This window comes from Pezoporus wallicus, unplaced genomic scaffold (genome assembly GCF_028554395.1).
Source record: "Pezoporus wallicus isolate ANWC-B61680 ecotype Strahan unplaced genomic scaffold, APGP_CSIRO_Pwel_v1 contig_14048, whole genome shotgun sequence".
NCBI lineage: Eukaryota > Metazoa > Chordata > Aves > Psittaciformes > Psittacidae > Pezoporus > Pezoporus wallicus.
The window spans coordinates 60,514-79,965 of record NW_026637740.1 but is presented as its reverse complement, the minus strand read 5'-3'; the positions used below and the strand labels follow the sequence as shown (position 1 = coordinate 79,965).

General features: G+C 53.6%; 1 protein-coding gene across 1 annotated transcript in view; it reads right to left on the bottom strand.

Moving 5' to 3' along the window:
• SBNO2 (strawberry notch homolog 2) overlaps positions 1 to 19,256 on the bottom strand; it is a 46,503-nt gene extending 27,247 nt beyond the window's left edge. The window contains exons 1-4 of the mRNA XM_057407432.1: positions 19,087 to 19,256; positions 11,693 to 11,907; positions 10,072 to 10,151; positions 5,485 to 5,608 (exon numbers count right to left, since the gene is read on the bottom strand). Of these exons, the coding sequence (XP_057263415.1) occupies positions 5,485 to 5,608; positions 10,072 to 10,151; positions 11,693 to 11,809 (321 nt within the window). The 5' untranslated portion in view covers positions 11,810 to 11,907; positions 19,087 to 19,256. The remainder of the gene's footprint in view (positions 1 to 5,484; positions 5,609 to 10,071; positions 10,152 to 11,692; positions 11,908 to 19,086) is intronic.
• Positions 19,257 to 19,452: the final 196 nt, after the last annotated feature.

The window sequence follows — 19,452 nt, the reverse complement described above, 5'->3', positions numbered from 1 at the left end:
GGGAAAAGGAGCAGCGATTTTATTCCTTCTTTTCTAGACCATTGTTATCCCACAGCATCCAGGAATGTCTCTTTTTCCCAAGGCTTTCCCTTTTAACGGGCTTGGTAACAGAAATAAGCAACATTTCTGCTCGGGGAGAGGAAAAAGGCACAAAAAAAGGGACATCTGAGAGGGATCTGGTCATCATAAGCTTAAGGAAAATCTGCTCCAACCACAGCCTGGGCTGATGGAGAAGTGACTTTGCCAGAGCACCCACTGTGCTGCAGAGCCACACGAGCTCCTGCTTGCCTTGGGAGCATGAGGTTCCTGTCTGGGTCTCCCCAGCACCACTGCTGGGCTCCAGATGGGGTTTCATCCCCACCAGCTCCCAGGGGCTCGGCTGCTCCAGCTGGGACCGGAGCTGGACCCTGCACTGCTCCAGGTCTGGAAGCACAGCTCCTGTGCTACCGGAGCAGGGCAGGGAGGGGGACCCAGCCTGGCCAGGAAACCAGCGGAGCCCTAGCCCAGCAGATGCTGGGGGACACGGAGAAGAGCCCTGGCTGCGGATCAATCCGCTCCTGCTCCGAGTCCTTCCATACAACCATGGCCCGGCTTCAAGGGAAAGGCAGCTCCCGGGGCCTCGTGCCGAGAAGTGCTGGAAAATCCCACATTCCAAGGCACTTCTCATAATCCAAAGCACTGGAGCGACAGCAGAGCCCCTACCAGGCCTGCAGGAGAGAGATGCTTCCTCCCGGGAATGCTGCGAGCAGCCGTTCCATGAGTGCTGCTGCAGAAAGCACAGTGGAAACGAAGCACTTGGTGTCTGTGGGGAGCTGGTTTGGGGTGGGGGGGGAAGGCACTGCCTGGGGTTTTAGTGCTGCCTTGATCTGAGTTTGATTGCATTGCATTAGCTGGTAGTGCCCTGGAGCTTGGGATCGGTGCTTCAATGATACACGTGAACCTCAGAGACCAAATACATTCCTGAAACACCTTGGTTAGTGACTTGCTGGCTTTGCTCTGTGCCCTGGATCAAACCACCAGCTCTTCCCTGGGACTAACCAAGGGCTGTTTATGAAGGAGCAGGTGGGTTATTTCCTCTTCTGCTGGTGCACAAAGGGGGCAAAAGGTAGGCAGCAGGATGGGACTGCCAAGAGGAAGCAAGATGTCCTTACAGATAACTGGGGCTGCTACACTGATTTTGCCAGACCACAGAAGATAACCCACTGAGAAATCACCACCTGGAATTCTAACACCCTGTCCCAGCATTCCTGCTCCCCACAGTCACACGTGCTGATAGACAGGGATGCAGAATTAGTCCAGCATTTGCTTTGACTTCCTGTCAAACCCAGGGAGGTACAAGGAGTTGGATAACTGTTGGGGAAGCTCCACAGCATCCTCTGCCACCTCCTTACAGGACACTTCCTGACCACACTGACAGCATGGGCTGAGCTTCCAGGCAGAACCAGATCCCAGTGCTTTGCCTTGGAAAAGTCACTCCAAAAGCAGCCAAAGGGTGGACAAGCACCAAGCATCTGAACCCTGCAGCTTGTCCTGACAGGGCTGGGTTTTCCCAGAGGGATGAAGGATGGGAGAGCACGTCTTGGCCAGGCTGTGCCTTCCTCCTCCTGCTCCATGCCACCCAGCGGGGTGCAAGGCTTGGCTCTGCTCACCAAAGGGCTCCTTGCAGTGACCCTGCCTGCAGCATGTGGCAGGGAGACGCTGCAGCTCCTGGAGTACCGAATCCGGGAGGCAGGGAAAGAAGCACGCCCGGAGGTGGCGTTCCCATGGGATGCAGCAGTTCCCGTGGTGCTGCTGGGGGAGGACCGCTGGTGCTTCAGGCACGTTCCACACCAGGACACGCAGTGACCACCAGCAGAACTGGTGATGGGGGACGTCACCCAACCGGACTGGCTCAGGCGGATCCTGTTTTAAAGCATCTCCCAGTGGCCTGCTGTTAAATCCTATTACCAGCATTTTTCAGAGCACTCTGGGTTTCAGAGCAGCCCTTTTCCCACTTCTGTCAGCTTGATGAAGGGAGGAGGCAGGGAATGATTCTTGCCAAGAAGCCATTCCCCATCCTTGCCCTTCCCTTCCCTCCTGCCTGGAGGTGGGCATCACTGTTTGAAGTCTGCAATGGGGACAGAATGGAGCCCTTCAAGCCCTTGTACCCCACCCCTGGGGCCACGGGCACCCCAGGGGCACACACGAACCCACGGGTGTCAACACCAACACAATGTGAGCACAGCGGTTGCAGCCAGGGCTTCCTTTGAACACCCCAAGGCCTCATGTGAGCACTGGGCATCTCACCCAAGTCAAGTGGAATTAAACCAGCCCAAATCCCAGCCCCGGAGTGCAAAACCAAAGAGCACGTAAAGGAACTTGAACAGAAAATGCTTCAAAGGCACCAGAGGCAGTTAACTGCCTCCAAACTGATTTTAATTCCTCTATTCCCTGTGGACGTAACTCCAGGACAGCAAGAGGAAGTTCCAGGATGTTTCTTATTCCAGGAAACTCTTCGTTTCAGACAGAACCAAGTCTTTCATTGAATTTAATAACTGCTGCATTGATTTGTCTTAAATCACCCCAGCTCTGGGCACTGAAGCACTTTGAGAAATGAATACTTTTTAAAGAGTAGGTTAATTTCCTCCTCCCCCTTTAACAAGAAACACGAACAGGAGATTGCAGGGGGCTGGGAGGGAGAAGAGGGCTGGTTTATGATTAACAGGAGTGGTCAAGAGCCCCCCACAAGCAGATCAAACGAGGCTGTAATTGCATCTTTATAGCATTACTGCAAATGACTTTACCCACAAGCAGCCAATTCCTCCTTCTCCCACAGGCAAAATCAGTCGGGACTGACCTTCCTGCAGCCCAAGCACCACTCGGGTTTTAAGAGGGGTACCCCAAGTGTTCATACATTGAGCTGCTTCCCAGGGCAGGAAAGGGGGGAGCTTGTGCCAAACCCTCACAGGCGAGTCTGCACCTTCCACACTGAGCAGGAGCCCACCTCAGAAAGGTCAGGGTTATGTTCCAGTGGGACCTGGGCAAGTGGAGTCAGCAGAGGAGGCTTCAGGCATCCAGCAAAGCCCAGTTCTGGAGCACAGGGAGCAAGCTAAGTTAGGCAAAAGCAAACAGAGATGGTCAGAAACAGGCAGGCTGGGTTTAGGTAAGGAAAGGCTCAAAGGAAACAGGTGGTCTTGGGCTTTAAGTGATCATCAACAGGGCAGAACAGTGGAGTTGGAAGAAAAAAGCCGTGGTGGCCAAGAGCAGCAAGGACTGATGGGACAGGGATGCTTTTCCCAAACAGGCTGCTCTGCTGTCACGATAAGGCCCTGGGGACAGACACACAACAGAGGCCAAAGTGTTTAGGGTCTGGCTGTGGCAATGAAGCTCTCACCACCAGTGACACAGGACAGCACCAGTGCTGAGAGGACAAAAAGCCCTTTGCAGCAGGTTCGCCGCACTGGTTCCAGCTCACCAGCCCTGAGACTGGAGGAATGAGCAGCAGAAGGCAATGGAAACCTGAATGGACTTGTCCTCAGGGCTGATTGCTGCAGACACGTGTGCAGGCAGGAGATTTCTTCCATAAGGAGATGGCAACAGCTGGGGGTGAGACCTTGCCTGAAGACAACAGCTCCCGAGAAACACTCTCAGACCCCATCACGGCCTCATGTAGCTGTTTCCTAAACCTCAGTTTAAGCCACTTGTTTATATAAAGAATGCCAATAGGCCAGCAAGGCTGAATCACCCCAGAGCAATCCAGAACCAAAAGTACTGTGGAGGAAGCAAGTTCTTAAGTTCACATTAGGCTGCTCTAGGCATGCAACCGAAGCACCTTGTCCAACATGCAGTGATGCTGCTGTGATACAATCGCCCTTCACCAGACCTGAACGGCTGCAGGGAATGATTCAACTGGGAAGCAATTCCCACTCATTGCATCCTCAGGCTTTGCACTGAGCTGAGGGTCCAGCTGAGAGCCTCAGAGATGAAACAGATTGAAGATGGGAGAGCAATGCCAGTGCTGGAGGAAACGCAGCACCTTTCCCACCCTCCAAGCCCCAGCAGGCACCAGCAATCCTCTGACCACCAGCAGCAAAGTGCTCACCACACAAATAGCTCAGAATCATCAGGCATTTGCTCTTCAGACCTTTAAAACCCTTCTTTGGTAATCCTTAAGAAGCTCTTGAAGGGCACAAACTGCCTGGAGGCCAGGCTGGAGCCCTGCTGCAGGGAGGCTCTGGGGATGCGGAGCTCAGGGCTCACTCTCAGATCGCACACAGGATTACGAAGCATCACTCTAGATCAGAGCTGACACCTCCAGCACCCTCCTCTGACCCCCCCCCAGGCAGCAGGCAGAACCCAGCACAGGCAGGCTGTGCTGATGCACACAGGGCTGCAAGATCCCTGCACTGGCCAACTATCCCAGATGGGATTTGGGGATCTTGCAAAGGTGCTGGTGTATGAAGGCAGCACGAGTTCTCACATAAGCACTCGACGTATTTGCCTGCCCAGTGACCACAGGTTTAATCAAGACTCTCTTCCCAAACCATGCAGCAAACTCCCCACATCCTCTCTTTGGTGTCATTCCTCTGTTTGGTGTGGTCGTAACAGCACAAAGTCTGCCAGGCCCTGCCACTCCTCCCACCGTGCTAGGCAAGGGTAAAAAGACAGGTACTTTCCTACACTGTCACCTAGAAAGATGTCACCACCCAAGTGTGCCCACAGCTTCCAAGTGGCACGTTTCGGCTTTCCAGGCAGATGGTTAATATTTAACACCCTGGCATCTGGGACAGCAAGAAATGAGTGGAAAACGGTGCTGAAGCAAGGGATGGAAGAGCTCCAGGAGAGTGGCACAGGAATGATTTCTTCTTCTGGCAGCTACTGGAGGTCAGTTGTGCCTGATTTTCCTCAGAGCCCTCCTGCTCTTTTGCCACCCAGCTCACACAAAGAATCTCCTTTCCACAAAGAATCTCCCCAGATCTGCTCTTCCAAGCTGGCTGAGATCAAGTCCCACGACACAGCAGGGGATGGGAGCTGATGGACCACTCAGCTACCGCCTAAACTGGAGAGACATCAATTTGATGGGTGGACCACTCGGTGGATAAAGAACTGGCTGGAGGGCTGCATGCAAAGAGTTATGCTCAATGGCTCGATGTCCAGCTGGAGACCAGGAACGAGTGGTGCTCCTCAGGGATCAGTGTTGGGACCAATCCTGTTCAACAGCTTTGTTGGCAACACGGACAGTGGGACCAAGTGCACCAACAGCTTCTGAATTGCTGTTGTCAGAGCATCTGCCCCAGCTGCACACAACTCCTATCAGGTGCTGGGTTTAAGAGCATAGCATCCCAGACTGCTTTGGGTTGGGAGGGACCTTAAGATCATCCAGTTCCAACCTCTGCCATGGGGAGGGACCTGTCCTATCCTTCCTCCTCAATGTGGCAACACTGAAACCCAAACCCATCCCCACCAAGCACCGTCCTCCCCCAGAGCCATCAGCTCTGCACTTACCTGAGGAAAGTCACCATTTTTTGGTAAGAAGTCCGTGGGGTCCACAGATGCATAGTTTGTATCCAAGAATTGGGGTCTGCTGATGGAATTCATATAAAAATCGTGATGGGAATTAAAATATTGCCTGGAAGGAAATGGGAAAAGCAGTTATTTCCTGGCAGTCCTGAGTATCTCTCAGGTTGCTTCAGACTCCATCATCACTGGTGAAGCTGCAGCTATGGGATGACCCGCAGTAACTGAATACATAAGAACGGTCTGCAGGACTAAATAATATCTCAGCCCACAACAAAGCAGAATTGAAGTCACTACATGAGGAGAAGCACTGAGTGCCACAGAGACATCACACCCCAACACCAGTTTGGGCCATAAAAGCAAAAGAGCCGTGGAGAGGAAACCCCCCCCCCCCCCGCCCTGATGGAGGTTTGCTGCTCTCAAGAGATAGAAGTGGAGGCGTTATGGACACGCAGCCCCAGAGAGCACCACAGAAGTGATTGTACCCCTGCACAGAGCCAGGGCTCTGCGAGCTGAGGAGTGAGTAAAGCAACGGTCTTCCCAATGCCCCCAGCAGACAGGGGCAGAGCTTCGGAAGAGCAGACGATTCCCTTCCTGCTCCCAGCAGCAGCAGGCTCTGGCCCGTGGGCCCCATTGCCTGGCTTTGCTCTCGCAGTCACCAGCCCTTTCCCTTCCTGCAGGAGCACGGAATGTGCTCTGTAATCTTTCCCGTCAGGGCCGTGCCCTCGCGGCGCTTGGGCAATCGCCACCCAACACGTCTGCGGGCTGGAGCCACCCCGCGACGCTTTCCCCTCGGGAACGCCAGAGCCCAGACCCCACAGCACGGAGCCCTGGAACCAAGATATAAGAGGCGACGCTCCCCGGAGCGGAGCTGGGCACGGACGCGCTGCCATGGAGTGGGTGAAGCGCTGCGTGCGGCTGGCAGCTCATGGGCACAGCGCACTTAACAGGGCTTTATGTGCAAACGCTCTTCTCTCGCTCCACAAAACACATTCTTCCTGCTCTTTTGTCACGGTTACGGATAAAACCCTCGACACAGAACAGCTCCCGCTTCCCTTTGCCTTTTCCCCTCCTTTTCAGCGCTGCCACAGTTTCTCCCACTGCAGTCTGGCACAGGATTGAACAGCCCAGCACTGACCCACGGCTCCTCCTCACCCATTCAACCAAACGAAAACCCGTGCTGAAATCAATGCGTTCACACCCCGGGGAAGGTTTGGTGCAAACGCTCCGGTCCCCACCGCATCTCCTGCGGGAGGATGGAGCTCACCCAGCGCTGAGGAACTATCCAGGCAAGGGGAAAACTCTCTTTACCGGAAGAGCAAACACGCTGCCTCCCATTTCAGCAGCACCTCGTGCTCTGGCCGAGAGCCAGCTGAGGTAACGGGAAGGAGCCCGAGCCAGCCCCAGCCTCCCTGCCTGCGGAACGACCAGCTCTGCTCTGTTATTTTGCTTCCTTTACATCTCGGGTTTGGAATCGGTGAGGTTGGGATGCGCTTTCTCCTTGCAGCCTGAAGAAAGAGCCGATAACAACTCGGTGCGCTGCTTTGAGATCCTCCTAGGAAAGGGCACGTTTCCCAAAGTCCTTGTAGTGCCTTTGGTGCTGTGCTTTACCCCTCTTTGAGTAAGAACTTAAGGAGATTGAATTAAACTGCAAAGCTGATGCTAGAGTGTCTTTTCTTTGTACGGGAATTGGTCATTCCCTTCGGTTTTCCTGAAACTCAGACTTCCAACAGCAGGACCTGGAGGAACACACTGTGGACAGGCTCTTACAGGGATCCACATCTTGGAGGTGAGCAATGCAACACGCATCCCCTCCAGGAGCTGGGTCTCCATCCTGTGGCAGGGTGCTGCCCCATGGGCTTGCTGCTCATCCCCACACACGGTGCTCTGGGGCCACGCTGCAGCTGCACTGGGGACCTCCTGTGGGCATTCTGGCTGGGCTTTATGCTCTGTTGTAGCTCTGGTTGTCTCCTTTCAGAGCCACAAACACCACATCTCAGGCCAGAAGATCAGAGACGAGCTGGGGGGTTCACAGGCTGTCTCAGCACCAGTCTTCTCCCCCACCAACAGACCAAGTTCTCAAAGCCTACTTTCCTTTTCAAGCAGCACTCCATACCTACGTGGAGAAGTGGAAAAGGGCACAAAAAGGGCAAGAAAAGGAGGTTGTGTGCTCTGGAAACTGAGGTTTTGAGAATTACCTTTTGGAGGATGCGTGACACCAGCTCCACCAGCACAAGTGGACTGACCCTGAAGCAAGGAATGCTGTGAGGAAGCCCAGCTCTTGAGGGATAACTGCCTTCCCCGCAGGGGACCCAAGCCTCATCTGTTCCCTCAGCAAGGTTTAATACACTTGACATTCCCCAGGTTAAATGTGAAGCAGAGGCGAGCTTTGGTACCTTTTAGAGAAATTCACTAGCATGGAAATGAGCTACTGGATAGAAACAGGAAAAACCTGCTTCAGGACAAAGCTGTTGCTATGAGAGTAAGCCATGTCCAAACACAGCCACTTCCAAATGAGATTTCTCTGCAAGGATTTAAGAGAAACATGCACTAACCCCAACGCCATCTGCTCTTTCCTGGTTTCCACATTGCTCTGCAATGACAGCTCCCTTTAAAACCCCATTTTTCACAGTTTCCATCGCTTTCAGGATTCCTACCTGTAATGCCCTAACCCTAAAACCCCCTAAAGAAGTTTCAGCTGCCATTTTCAAATACAAAAGGACAGCCTTCTATTGTTCTGCGAATGGGAGAGATGGAAAATTTCACCTGAAAGGTGATTTTTACCATTACCAGGATATGAAAAACAGGAAGCCAGGGGTGCAGCCCTGCCTAAATCATTCTCTAGCAAACAATAACTACAATAGGCCTCATTTCCAAATGTAACTCTAGCAAAGTCAACAAGCTGACGTCTGCGTGGAGCACAGGCATGTCGTTGCAGGAGCAAGGCTATCGCGTTTCCAGCAGCGCTAAGGAGGAAAGTGAGGGGCAAACCCAGAACAAATGGTCAAAGCAAAAACCCCACACAAGAGACAAACACAATCCAATCCTGTGGTTCAATACAGCAAACCAGAAACCGTGTTAGAGCTCTCCCGAGGCTTCACCAAGTGTCATTTACAGGAATCGCGCTCAAAAAGTACAACCTCTTCCAATCAGAGGCAGCTTCAGAGCAGAGATGCTGAACTTAGCTGAGAACTCCTCTCCAGCTCTCACTCTGGGGAGGAACTGGCGAGGCAGAGCTGCGCTCAGCACCTATGGGACAGCTTCTGGGCTACCTCATGTCAGGAGCTGCCCTGTTCCATCCGCCCCATCCTTGCCAGCTCGCGCTGCAGGCGGAGGAGCAGGCACCAGGATTGCTAACAGGGACAAACCACTGAATGGAGAAGCCAGCAGGAACATGGGCACTCACGAAGATGGGTCTCTGCTTTACCACAGAGATGCTAAAATCCCTTTCGGAAGGAAGGGAAACTAAACCCTCAAGCACCTGGAAGCCAGTTATTAGCTCGGGATATCGAGTTCTGTTTCTTTTATTTTCCTCCCTCCCACCTCTGACCTAAATAAAAACACATCCTGTGTATCTGTGCCACTCCCTGTATTCACAGAGAGAGCAAAGCAGCCATGGACCAGCCGTCAAACCTTCTTCCCAACAACCAACACCTCCTAGTCCCAAGAGAGTTCCAACTCAAGGCGCTCAATGGTGGCACAAGGATGCTTCATGTTGTCCCAAACACCTCCTGTCACATCCTGCCTTCTGAGCCAGGATGGAGGTTCGTTATAAAGGGGGAAGAAGAAAGAACAGTGATTATTGTTAGACAAAGATCTCTCAAAAATGCTATTTTGGGCACAGAATCTAGAAAAGCTTTTGCACTGAATCTAGAACGCACTTGGCTGGTGTCCTTCCCATCAGATAGGGCCGCTGTGACGAGGCAGAGGTTACAAAACCCATCACAACTGCACTGTGTACTAGGCAGAAGTCAAGCCCAACTTCTCACATGGCCCACAGTCACCACCTCACACCTTGTGGGATGAGGTTATCAGTGAAGAACATCAGTTACAACCAGAGGAAGAAGTCACAGCTCCCATGACTGCTGCACTGTGCGGTTGAGGTTGTGTGTGTGTTTTTGATGTAGCTGGTCAGCTTCCACTCACCTACACAGCAAAAGATCTTGGCTTCACCTCAGCCCTAAGCCTGTCCCCTGGAACCAGTAACATCTTCTTCCTGCCTGCACCACCTCTATACAGCTCGAGATGGATCTGCTCAGCTGGACTGAGCTAACGGGGTGCTTTTAAGACCTCCATCAGTGTCACAAACTCCGGCTAAGCCAAGGCTGTCCCTCCCTTAGAGCAGCCTCCAAGTTCACCCAAAAACAAAGGGTTTATCTTTTGTTGTTGTCAAAAAAAAAAAGGCTGTTTGCTGCTTTTCCCAAGATGTAGCAGTTTACGAAATGCCACAAGATCAGTGGGTGATGCAATTATTTCCCCATCAGTTCATGAAACAGAGTAAACAAGGAAAGCAGCAAAGACACAGTTGAATCACGGGGTGTGCAAGAGCAGAACGACACAAAGAGCAGCACTCACTGGTTTTCACTGGGGAAGGATGAGGCTGGGAAAGAGGCAGGGTAGCAGCTACTCAACGACTCGGTGGCCAGCATGGAGGTCTGTAAGGAGAAACCACAATGGTCAGGGCAGCAGAGGGGTACCGCGATACCTGTGCCCAGATCCGGGGCCAGGCTCCTCACTTCCCTCCCTTGGTGCCTTCCAGAAGCTGTGGAGGGGGGGGGGGGGGTTCATCTCTCCCAGTAGAGAAACCAAGTGCTACACCCCAAGCTTTCAGCTTCTGAACCCTCTTCCTACTGCTGGCCCCAGAAGGGCCGCAGGGTCAGTGCCCTCCCCAGCCCCTGCAGAATGAGACCAAGCCATTAACTGGAAATTGGCACAGAAACACCCAAACATCCTCTTTGAGTCTTCCCACCTCCCTAAGCAGCCTCCAACGTTACCGGGAAGCTTTTAGCTCTGCACATACCAATACAATCACAGAAGGAACACAGGATCTTATTACTCAGCTACTGATCAGTTCTTATCTGTCCTTTCTTGTGTCCAAAGCAGTGACACCTCACGCTTGAAGCAACATGAAACAGGCCTCTTGGTTTAACCTCTCTATTCCTATAGGACAAACTCAAGAGTTATAAAGAGAAAACTGCAGGAACATGTAAGCTATTTTGGGACAGACGTTTGCTTCTTGCCCTGCTGAGGACAAACGCATCAGGGACAAATCTTGTTTTAGCAGCTGGATCGGGACTAATACAGCCCTATTGATCTCTGCCACCCCCAGAGAGGCACAGCTGGACCCAGCAATAGATTCAGCAAGCCACAGAGATGAGTTGGGGTAGAAACAAAGTTTGTAATTCTGCCTAAGTCTTCAGGCCCTTCCCATTTAGAGAGGCATTGTTTTAATCACAGCCTCATCTTTCTCCTGCCACGTGGAAGGCAGCAGAAAGCCGTCACCTCAGCCCTCCAGCAGGCCCAATTGATACCCCATGCCCCTGGAGAGCTGCCCAGACAGGCTGGTAAACAGCTCCCATAGCACACCCAGGATCACAGAATCACAGAATGGTTTGGGTTGGAAAGGACCTTAAGATCATCCGGTTCCAACCCCCTGCCATAGGCAGGGACACCTCACACTAAACCATGGCACTCAAGGCTCTGTCCAACCTGGCCACGGATGGAGCATTCACCACTTCTCTGGGCACCCTGTGCCAGTGCCTCAGCACCCTCACAGGGAAGAGCTTCTTCCATATATCCAACCTGAACTTCCCCTGTTCCAGTCTGAACCCATCACCCCTTGTCCTATCACTGCAGTCCCTGATGCAGAGCCCCTCTCCAGCATCCTTGTAGCCCCCTTCAGACACTGGAAGCTGCTTTGAGGTCTCCACGCAGCTTCTCTTCTCCAGCCTGAACAGCCCCAATGTTCTCAGCCTGGCTCCATACAGGAGCTGCTGCAGCCCCTGAGCATCCTCGTGGCCTCCTCTGGACCTGCTCCAACATCTCCATCTCCTTCTTATGCTGAGGACACCAGCACCGCACACAGCGCTGCAGGGGGGTCTCATGAGAGCAGAGCAGAGGGGCAGGATCCCCTCCTTACATGCCCCTGATGTTGACACCCCAAAACTGCCTGTGTCCCCCCCACGTGGGGCCTCACCTCCATGGCAAGCTGCGGGGGGAGGCCGGGGGTGCTGAGGAGCCTGTGCCCCAGCTGCTGGTGCTCATGCAGTGGGTAGTTCTTCCCCCCATCCATGGCAGGGGGTGCTGAGGGCATCAGCCTGCGTCCTGCTGCATGAAGTCCTGTGGGCAGGTGGAACAGGCTGTGGAATGCTGGGAGGTTCTTTATCTGTGCTCTTCACCCTGCACCATGTCCTAAGGTGGAAAAGAAACGCACATTTAAGTGTTATGAAAGGGGAAGTGGGGGGAAAAAAACCAACAGTTCTAAGAGCAAACAGAGCCAAGAGATCGGTAAACAGGCACCAGCCTGTGAAATGCTGCTGCCCCTTTAGAAAAAGGGTTTTTTTTCCTGGGAAAGAGCTCTCAAATATCACCACACCTGGAATTGAGCCAGACCTGAACTCAAACACACCTCTCCTCTTCCTGGGGCTGCCAGCACCGTGGGCTCTGTAATACACACACACACACACACACGTGGCTTTCACCATGAGGAACGGTCTGGTCTCACACACACAGATTCTGTGCAAGCTCCTGGCCAGCACCTCCCCGAGGTCGCTGGCTCTCAGGAACCCTCACTGCAGGGCCCAAGGGAATCCCCTCTGGGTCAGCTCCCATCCTGCAGATGGGACTTCAGAACCGTGTTTACTGAAGCAAGAGCATTGTCCTGGCAGGGATTAACCTCACGCCAAGATGCTGCCCCAGTGCAAGTTCTCAGCCAAAACCCCCAACCTAAGTTCCAACTCTTCAATCATTTCTCTTTGCTACATTCTCATAACTCAAATGGACACAGATTTCCAATTGGATTTAATGGATTAGAAAGAGAGATGCTAAAAGCAACCTACACAACCAGAGCAGCAAGAGAGAAGCATCTGGGATGCCTTTACTTCCCCTTGGACCTTTCTTTGCCCCTCCTCTGCCTCTCATGGTCCCATCTGCAGCCCGGAGCACATGAAACTGCTCTGTCCATCCTCACCGAGCGGGCAAACTGAAGCTGAGCTCTAAACCACAGCAGCTTCGATCATTCCGATGCTGCCATTTGCTGCAAGCGGTGGTTTTGAAAAGCCATTTCTGAGTCAGAGCCCCTTTAAAGAGAAGTGACCTTTCCACGGACAAAATGATTGCTGCATCGCTAATGGAAAGCGAAATTCAAGTGACTCTTTCTTTCGTTCCCCCTCCGGTGGCAGGGGCCGCGCTCCGAGCAGCAGCAGCCCTGGGTGAGAAGCTGACACCGATCCCCATCCCATGCTGAGGAATTACCAGGCAAATCCCTTGTGTTCCTGGTGGAAGAGCAGAGCCCGGCGCCTCCACTGCCCCTGGCTCCTCTCCCCTTGCAGTGCACGACTGCCTTCACAAGCCACGTCCCGAGGCCGTCGCCCTGCGGGCTGAAGCAGCATTCCCCATGCGCTCTAGTGGGATGTGCTCACTTGATGGGAGCTCCCCAGCCCGTGCTGGGTTAGAGCTGCCCCAGGAGCAGAGGCCAGCAGTGGGACTCACAGCCCTGAGTGCTCAGGCAGGCTCTGCCTCCTCCCCCTGCCCCACAGACTGCAGAAAGACAACTATAAAGGGAGGCCAAGTGACGGAGGTGCCTTTAGGTGCCAGCTTCTTTGCTAGGAGAGCATAACAGAGCATCCCCTGCAGAGAACAAGGTCTATACAGCAGCAGAAGGAACACTGAATAGATCACTACCCCACAAAAGCCTGAGACCATCTCAATTCCTAACAGAACAAATAATCTTCACAAAGGCCTGGGACCACCTAGACCCTTTTCATTGGCTTGAGTTCACCAGACATTTACTGCAGCCTCATTCTTTACAAGCAGAAGTGTTTCTTTTTACTACACCATAAAATCCACACTCAGCCTTTACAGTCCACAAGCCCAGGAGCAAAAAATAGCTCAAACCACTTAGCCAGCACCCCAGCATCCCAACTAACATTGTCACGCTGGCCTCAGGCCTCCCGATTTCATGGCCAAGTGTTAGCACCAGGGTTCCCAAACGCAGCCTCTCAACCGCTTGTAGTCTTGAAGCCTCATTAGAAGCTGCTTCATCACAGCCTTCCTTGGCTGCAGTCAGCTCACAGCACGACCCTGGCCCCACTCACACTTCAATGAAGTGTTGATGCTCAGGTCCTGTTGTCTAAGCAAAACCTGCTCCGTATCCCACCTCCTGAAGGTAAAGGACCGAGATGAACTCCATCCAGCAGCCCAGAGTTCTCATCCCACCTGCCAAGCGGCTCCAGGCTCTGAAGACAGTAAATGAAGACACTAAAATGTTGGAGGCCTTCTTCCTCCCAAGCCACATGATTTATTGCAACAGAACTCACAAAGAGGGACGCACAGATGCAGACCTTGACGTCGAGCCCCTTGTGAAGAGATGCAGTAAAAAGCTTCACCAGAGAGAAGTGAAACAAGCTGTGTGTCAGAGCGATGCCCACCCAGCATCTTGGGGATGCCCTGCTCTCCTCTCCAGGCTTTGCTGCTTTCTCCCTCAGGTTCTCTAATGCACAGAGCCCTTAATGCTCAAGCACCACAGCACAGCTGATCACCACCACGAGCTGCCAGGAACCAGCTGCCTCTACAAGGTCCTTGTGAGTTCCAACACCCGCAGCCGTGCCCCACCAGCATTCACAAGGAACCACAACAGTGTGAGTACAAACAGGAAATGAGAAGGCTGTAATACTCCATCATGGGGGCGGATCTACTGGGGGTCCCAAATTACACTCAAGCATCAAGAACAAGAGGCAGCAAGACTTCACTCTCCATCCTTTTCCTTTCCATCTGCTGCCCTGATGCTGAGGATGCCAAAGGCGCATCTTCCGACCCAAGAACGGTACCAGGGATGTGGCAGCCGAGCACACAGTGGATGTCATCAAACCCAACCTGCTCCACCTAAAAAAGGCTTCAGTTCTGTAAAACCATCTTTGATTCAGCATGCAGGAAGCCAGCAGGTACATCAGGCTCTGGGATGACGGAGTGCGGAGCAGCCCTCACTGTAGACTCACACTCTGATAAGAAGAGCTTGCTGTCTGGCTTGCTCCAGATCGACCTGACCCCAAGCACAGGACAATACCCATCACAAGGACAGGGGTACACACTCATCTTCCCATCCTCCAGGCTGCCCCATCATGGAAAACCACAAAAATCCCATTTCCACACCCCATCCTGTCGCTGGAATAAAACCTGATAAACACAAAGGCCCAGGGTTTGCAAGAGCACCCTCAGAGCAAACTCCTCTGAAGCACTTCACCTCTTCTCCCAAATACACCCCAACAAAACAACAGGTCCCATTGTCACAGCAAAGCAGAGCTCCCCAGCTGGAGCTAATGCTGCTGCAGGGGAATACAAGTGGCCCACCAGGACTTTTTAGTGCTTTTTTTAGTGTATTAAGGTGCTACCAGCAAGGAATGTGACTTGGGAGCACTGGAAACTCCAAGGGCAGCAGTGAAGAACACTGTAATAATGCCTGTCAGCAAACCAGGACATGACACCAACACAAACCCCGGTGCACGTCACATCCCGAGAGCACAGGAAACAGTTGGAGTGCTGTTAGGTACCAAACACTGACAAGGAATGTCCAGAGCTTCCTGAGTGGATTAAGCTTCAAAATAGAACTGCCAAGTAATGAGGCATCCCTAAGGACCAGCAGTGATCTCCAGACTCGGAGCACTGGCACTCAAGGAATGACTACAGGAGCCTGACATCATGCCCAGAGGTTATGGGACACAAAACCTCTTTAACAGCTTGAGCTTTTGAGGAGTTCCATCAGAGCAGCACTGCAGCAGCCAGGTTCAGGTGGGAAGACAATGAACTGCTCTGGATGCCAGAGCTGGAAGTTCACGGGGAGCTGCAAGTGAAGAGGTGAAACCAGCCCATGGCACAGAGCAAGCACTTCCTCCTGCTGCAGGTCAGCCTTTGTTAACGGGAGACAGGCAGGAAACCACAGGTATGCACGGAGCAGGAGCTAAACCTGCTCATCGGGAACTACCACGTGCTCCATAATGACAAGGAGACCTCCGAAATCTGATCTAGTTCCTTCTCCTGCTGCTGATTAATTCCCCCCACACACACATCAGAATGGGAGCCCCAAGCCTCATGCCCTCACCTGGCTCCATCCATCCATTCAGGCACTGCCATGGGAGAGCTGCTCCTGGGAGGAATTCTTTACACCACAATCGATATGTAACTGCCCAAAGAAACGGGAACCTCCTCCTGAGGAACTCTCAAAGCCATTTTACATCTCGAGCACCAAGTTCCTCTTTCATGTTTCTCTTTGCCATATTTTTGGACAGCTTAGACCAAACAACGTGTTTTGCCTTGAGGAATGAGAAGAGAAGGCTTCAAAGCCAAGCCCAGCAGTGACTCACTCCAAGAAACAGGAAAACCAAGGGCCAGAAGCTGGGATCTACCCTCCTGCTGCAATCACAGCCCCCCTGCAGAGCTACCATGAGGCTCCATCGTCCTCAGAACAGGGACTGGCAGGCAGAGGCCAGTATCTTGAGTACAGAGGTCCAACACGAGCAGAAGTGTCAGATCGCTTGCCTGCAGAGAAGTCAGAACAGGAATGGAAATACCTTGGGTTTTTGTTCTCTTCACTGTTTGCAGCTGAGCTCTTTTTCACCAGGCAAAGCCAGTTCTTTGCAGAGCAAACACAGGTACAGCTCTGCTTGTTTGTGAATCTGAAACACCACTGGAAAAGGCATTTCATTTACAAAGGTAGAAGTTAAGGCAGAGACAGAACATCCCTGTGGGTGACTCCCTCACTGCTACTCTTAAGCAGAAGACTGGTGCATTTCTAGCTGAAAGCCAAAGAATCCAAAGCCTGTTCCTTACAAGAGCTGTTGTAGAAGACACACTGACAGCATGCTTTTACCTCAGCTGAAGTGCAGAAAGGAAGAAGACTCCAACCCTGCATATTACAAAACATGGCAAAAAGTGGGCCTGACGTAGGCAACTTCCAAGTAACATTAGGAGTTACAGAGAAGAGGGGAGGGAAACACCCTAACGTCTGGCACAGGAGGAACACAGCTCAGCCCAGTTACAAACACGAAGGATAACAGCAATCTATAAGCCACTGATTATCTATGATGGAAACGGAATCACTCCAGGGCATCCTAACGCAAGCCCTTTAAGCCACCTTGATCCCCTGGATGCTTTTGGCAAGGAAGAACACGCACTGGGAGCACGGCAGAGTGAGCGGTGAGGGCACGGCTCCAGCTTGGGAGCAACACGGAGACAGAACCGGGACAAACCCTGCTGCTCAACCAGGCTACACAAGTCACACAGTGCAGAATCAGTGTGAATCCGACAGAGCAGGCGCTGGAGTCAGTCAGTCTGTAAGCAAAGGGAAGGACTGAGAGCACTGCAGAGCTTCTTGCCAGATCTATGCAAGATACATGGTGGTGTAGGCAAAAGGGAGAACTTTGGAGAGCCCTCTGCAGACAGTGGTGTTGCTAGAGAAGGAAGAGCTTTACCCTTCAAGCAGCACTTGCTCCTCCTCCTGTGAAGCTCAGACCATACAGGGAAGAATAAATTACAGTCAAAGACAACTTTTGGGAGGGCAAAGTCCTCTGGACAAGAAATAGTAACTGTCCCACAGAGGGAACAAGCTTAATCCGGAGTCTTGCTGCTGGCATCCTCCCCAGTGGGCCATTCCCTACATTTCCAGGGATTAACCTTAGGCAATTAAGCGGCGCAGCAGCTTTAGCAACACCAGAGAGGTTCATTAATCTGTCCACTCATAGAAGTTGGCTGAAATCCTCCACGGAAACTTCTCTTTCAAGGCTGCACAATTAAAGCCAATTGCTGATGCTACCTGCAGCACTGAGCTCACGAGTGTTCATGGTCTCTCCTGCATCCCTGGGCAGAGATGTCAGGTCCCTGCTTCACCCTGCTTCCCTGGGACCATGAAGCACACAAACACACATTGACCAGCCTTCAGGCACACTTTCTCTGTGGGAGAAGCAAGTATTCACCTCTTTCATAGCTACACGGCTACAGACCTTGATTGTGCAACCCAAAACCACCAAAGAGTTTTAAGCTTAAAAAAGACATTTGCAGTGAATATAAAACTTCTCATTAAGCCCAAAGGGCTTTCCTGAGAGATCCAGCCTCTCGACTGAACGTCACAGGGCAACATTCAGCGACTACACAGTCAGCTCTTTATTAGTGCCACTAGTCAGAAAGCTTTAAACCTGTGTCAGCAGCCTTGTCACAGCCCCTCCGTTTCAGGGTTCTACAACTTACCCATTGAAAAGGCCCCATTCAGGCAGGAAACACCCTCAACCACACCATGTGCTCACTGCTTGAATCCAAAACAACAACAAATTCCTGTCCCCGTGCACCCCAGCGGGATCAAAAGCCACGGTGGAGGCGCTGGAAGCTCCTCAGTGAGCAGACGCAGCCTGGTCCCATGGCTGGCATGTGACAAAACACAACGCTTGGTCCCACTGGGTTTGTTCCAAAGGGAGGAACGCCGCTCCAGGAGAAGCCTGCTCAAGGATGGGGATGGAAGACTCTGGGTGAAGGTAAAACTTGGGAGGAAGCTGTACTGATGCACCCACAGCAGGCGGGGGGAGAGCTGGGTGCTTCAGGTGATACGGAGGGGATCTGTGCGAGACACCAGCACCGCCAACGTCCTCCAGGCACCCCAGTCTGCAGCAGTAACACCACACCAACGGGAAAAACCCTTCCCGGCTTCTGGATCCCAGCACGGAACCTGCAGAACTCGCCCTTCCGCAGCCCACCTCGCTGTCCCTGTAGTCACCGTTCTCCTGCCGGTGTTTACGGTTACTTCTCCTCAACCTTGTGTTAGGGGTCAATTACAGGAAGAACCGGTGCCCGTTAGAGCGAGCTCCTCCGTTTCGGAGGCTCTTAATGGAGCCCTCGGAGCTCCACCACAACAGGCAGCGCTCGGCAGCCAGGCGCTGGCCCGCGGTGCGTTTCTGCGGGCGGCTTCTCCGCTCCCGTTTAGAAGCGGCTGAACCGGGACCGGGACCGCGGCCTCGGCCGCGCCCGGACAGGGTCCCGCCAAGCAAAGCCCCAAGAGCCCGGTCCTTGCTCGGCAGCAGAGGAACCGGCCCCGCTGCCGCTTCCCGGCTCCCGAGGCCGCACCCGGCGATCCCCGGCTTCCCCCCCGGGGACCGCCACCAGAGACACGCGGGAGGCACCGCGGGGGACCCAGCGCTCGCTGCCCGTTCCGCGGCCTCTCCTCGACGGCACCGGACCGGGAGCCGCGCTCCCCCCCGCCCCAGGACCCCTCAAGCCCCGGCCCCGCCGCGGGGCCCGGCGCTCTCCGCCCGCTGAGGGGAGCGGCGCGGGGGGAGGAACGGGACCGAGCCCTCCGGAGCCCTCCGGAACCCTCCGCAGCCCGGCCCTTACCTGCGTCCGGGGGGCCCGGGCTCAGGCTCCTGCCCGGCGGCCGCCTCCTCTCCGCACCTCTTCCGCGTTCCGCGCGGCCATCTTGGGGGACACGGACGGAAGTGAGGGGGGGACCGGGGGAGACCCGGGGCCGGGCCAAAGGCAGCTCCTCCCCGCGGAACCGGAGCTCCCCGAGCGCTGGGAAGGGGCGCACGGGAGCCTCAGAGCGGGGAATTGAGGGCTCGGGAGCCGCCGTTGCTCGTGTGGGGTCCGTGCTCCCTGTGAGCCCCAGGATAAGGACGGGAAAGCACCGGGACGGGTCTGGTTTTACCTGGGCATCCCTACGGCGGCGGCGGCAGGAGCATCTCTGGAGGTGGGGAGGGGAGG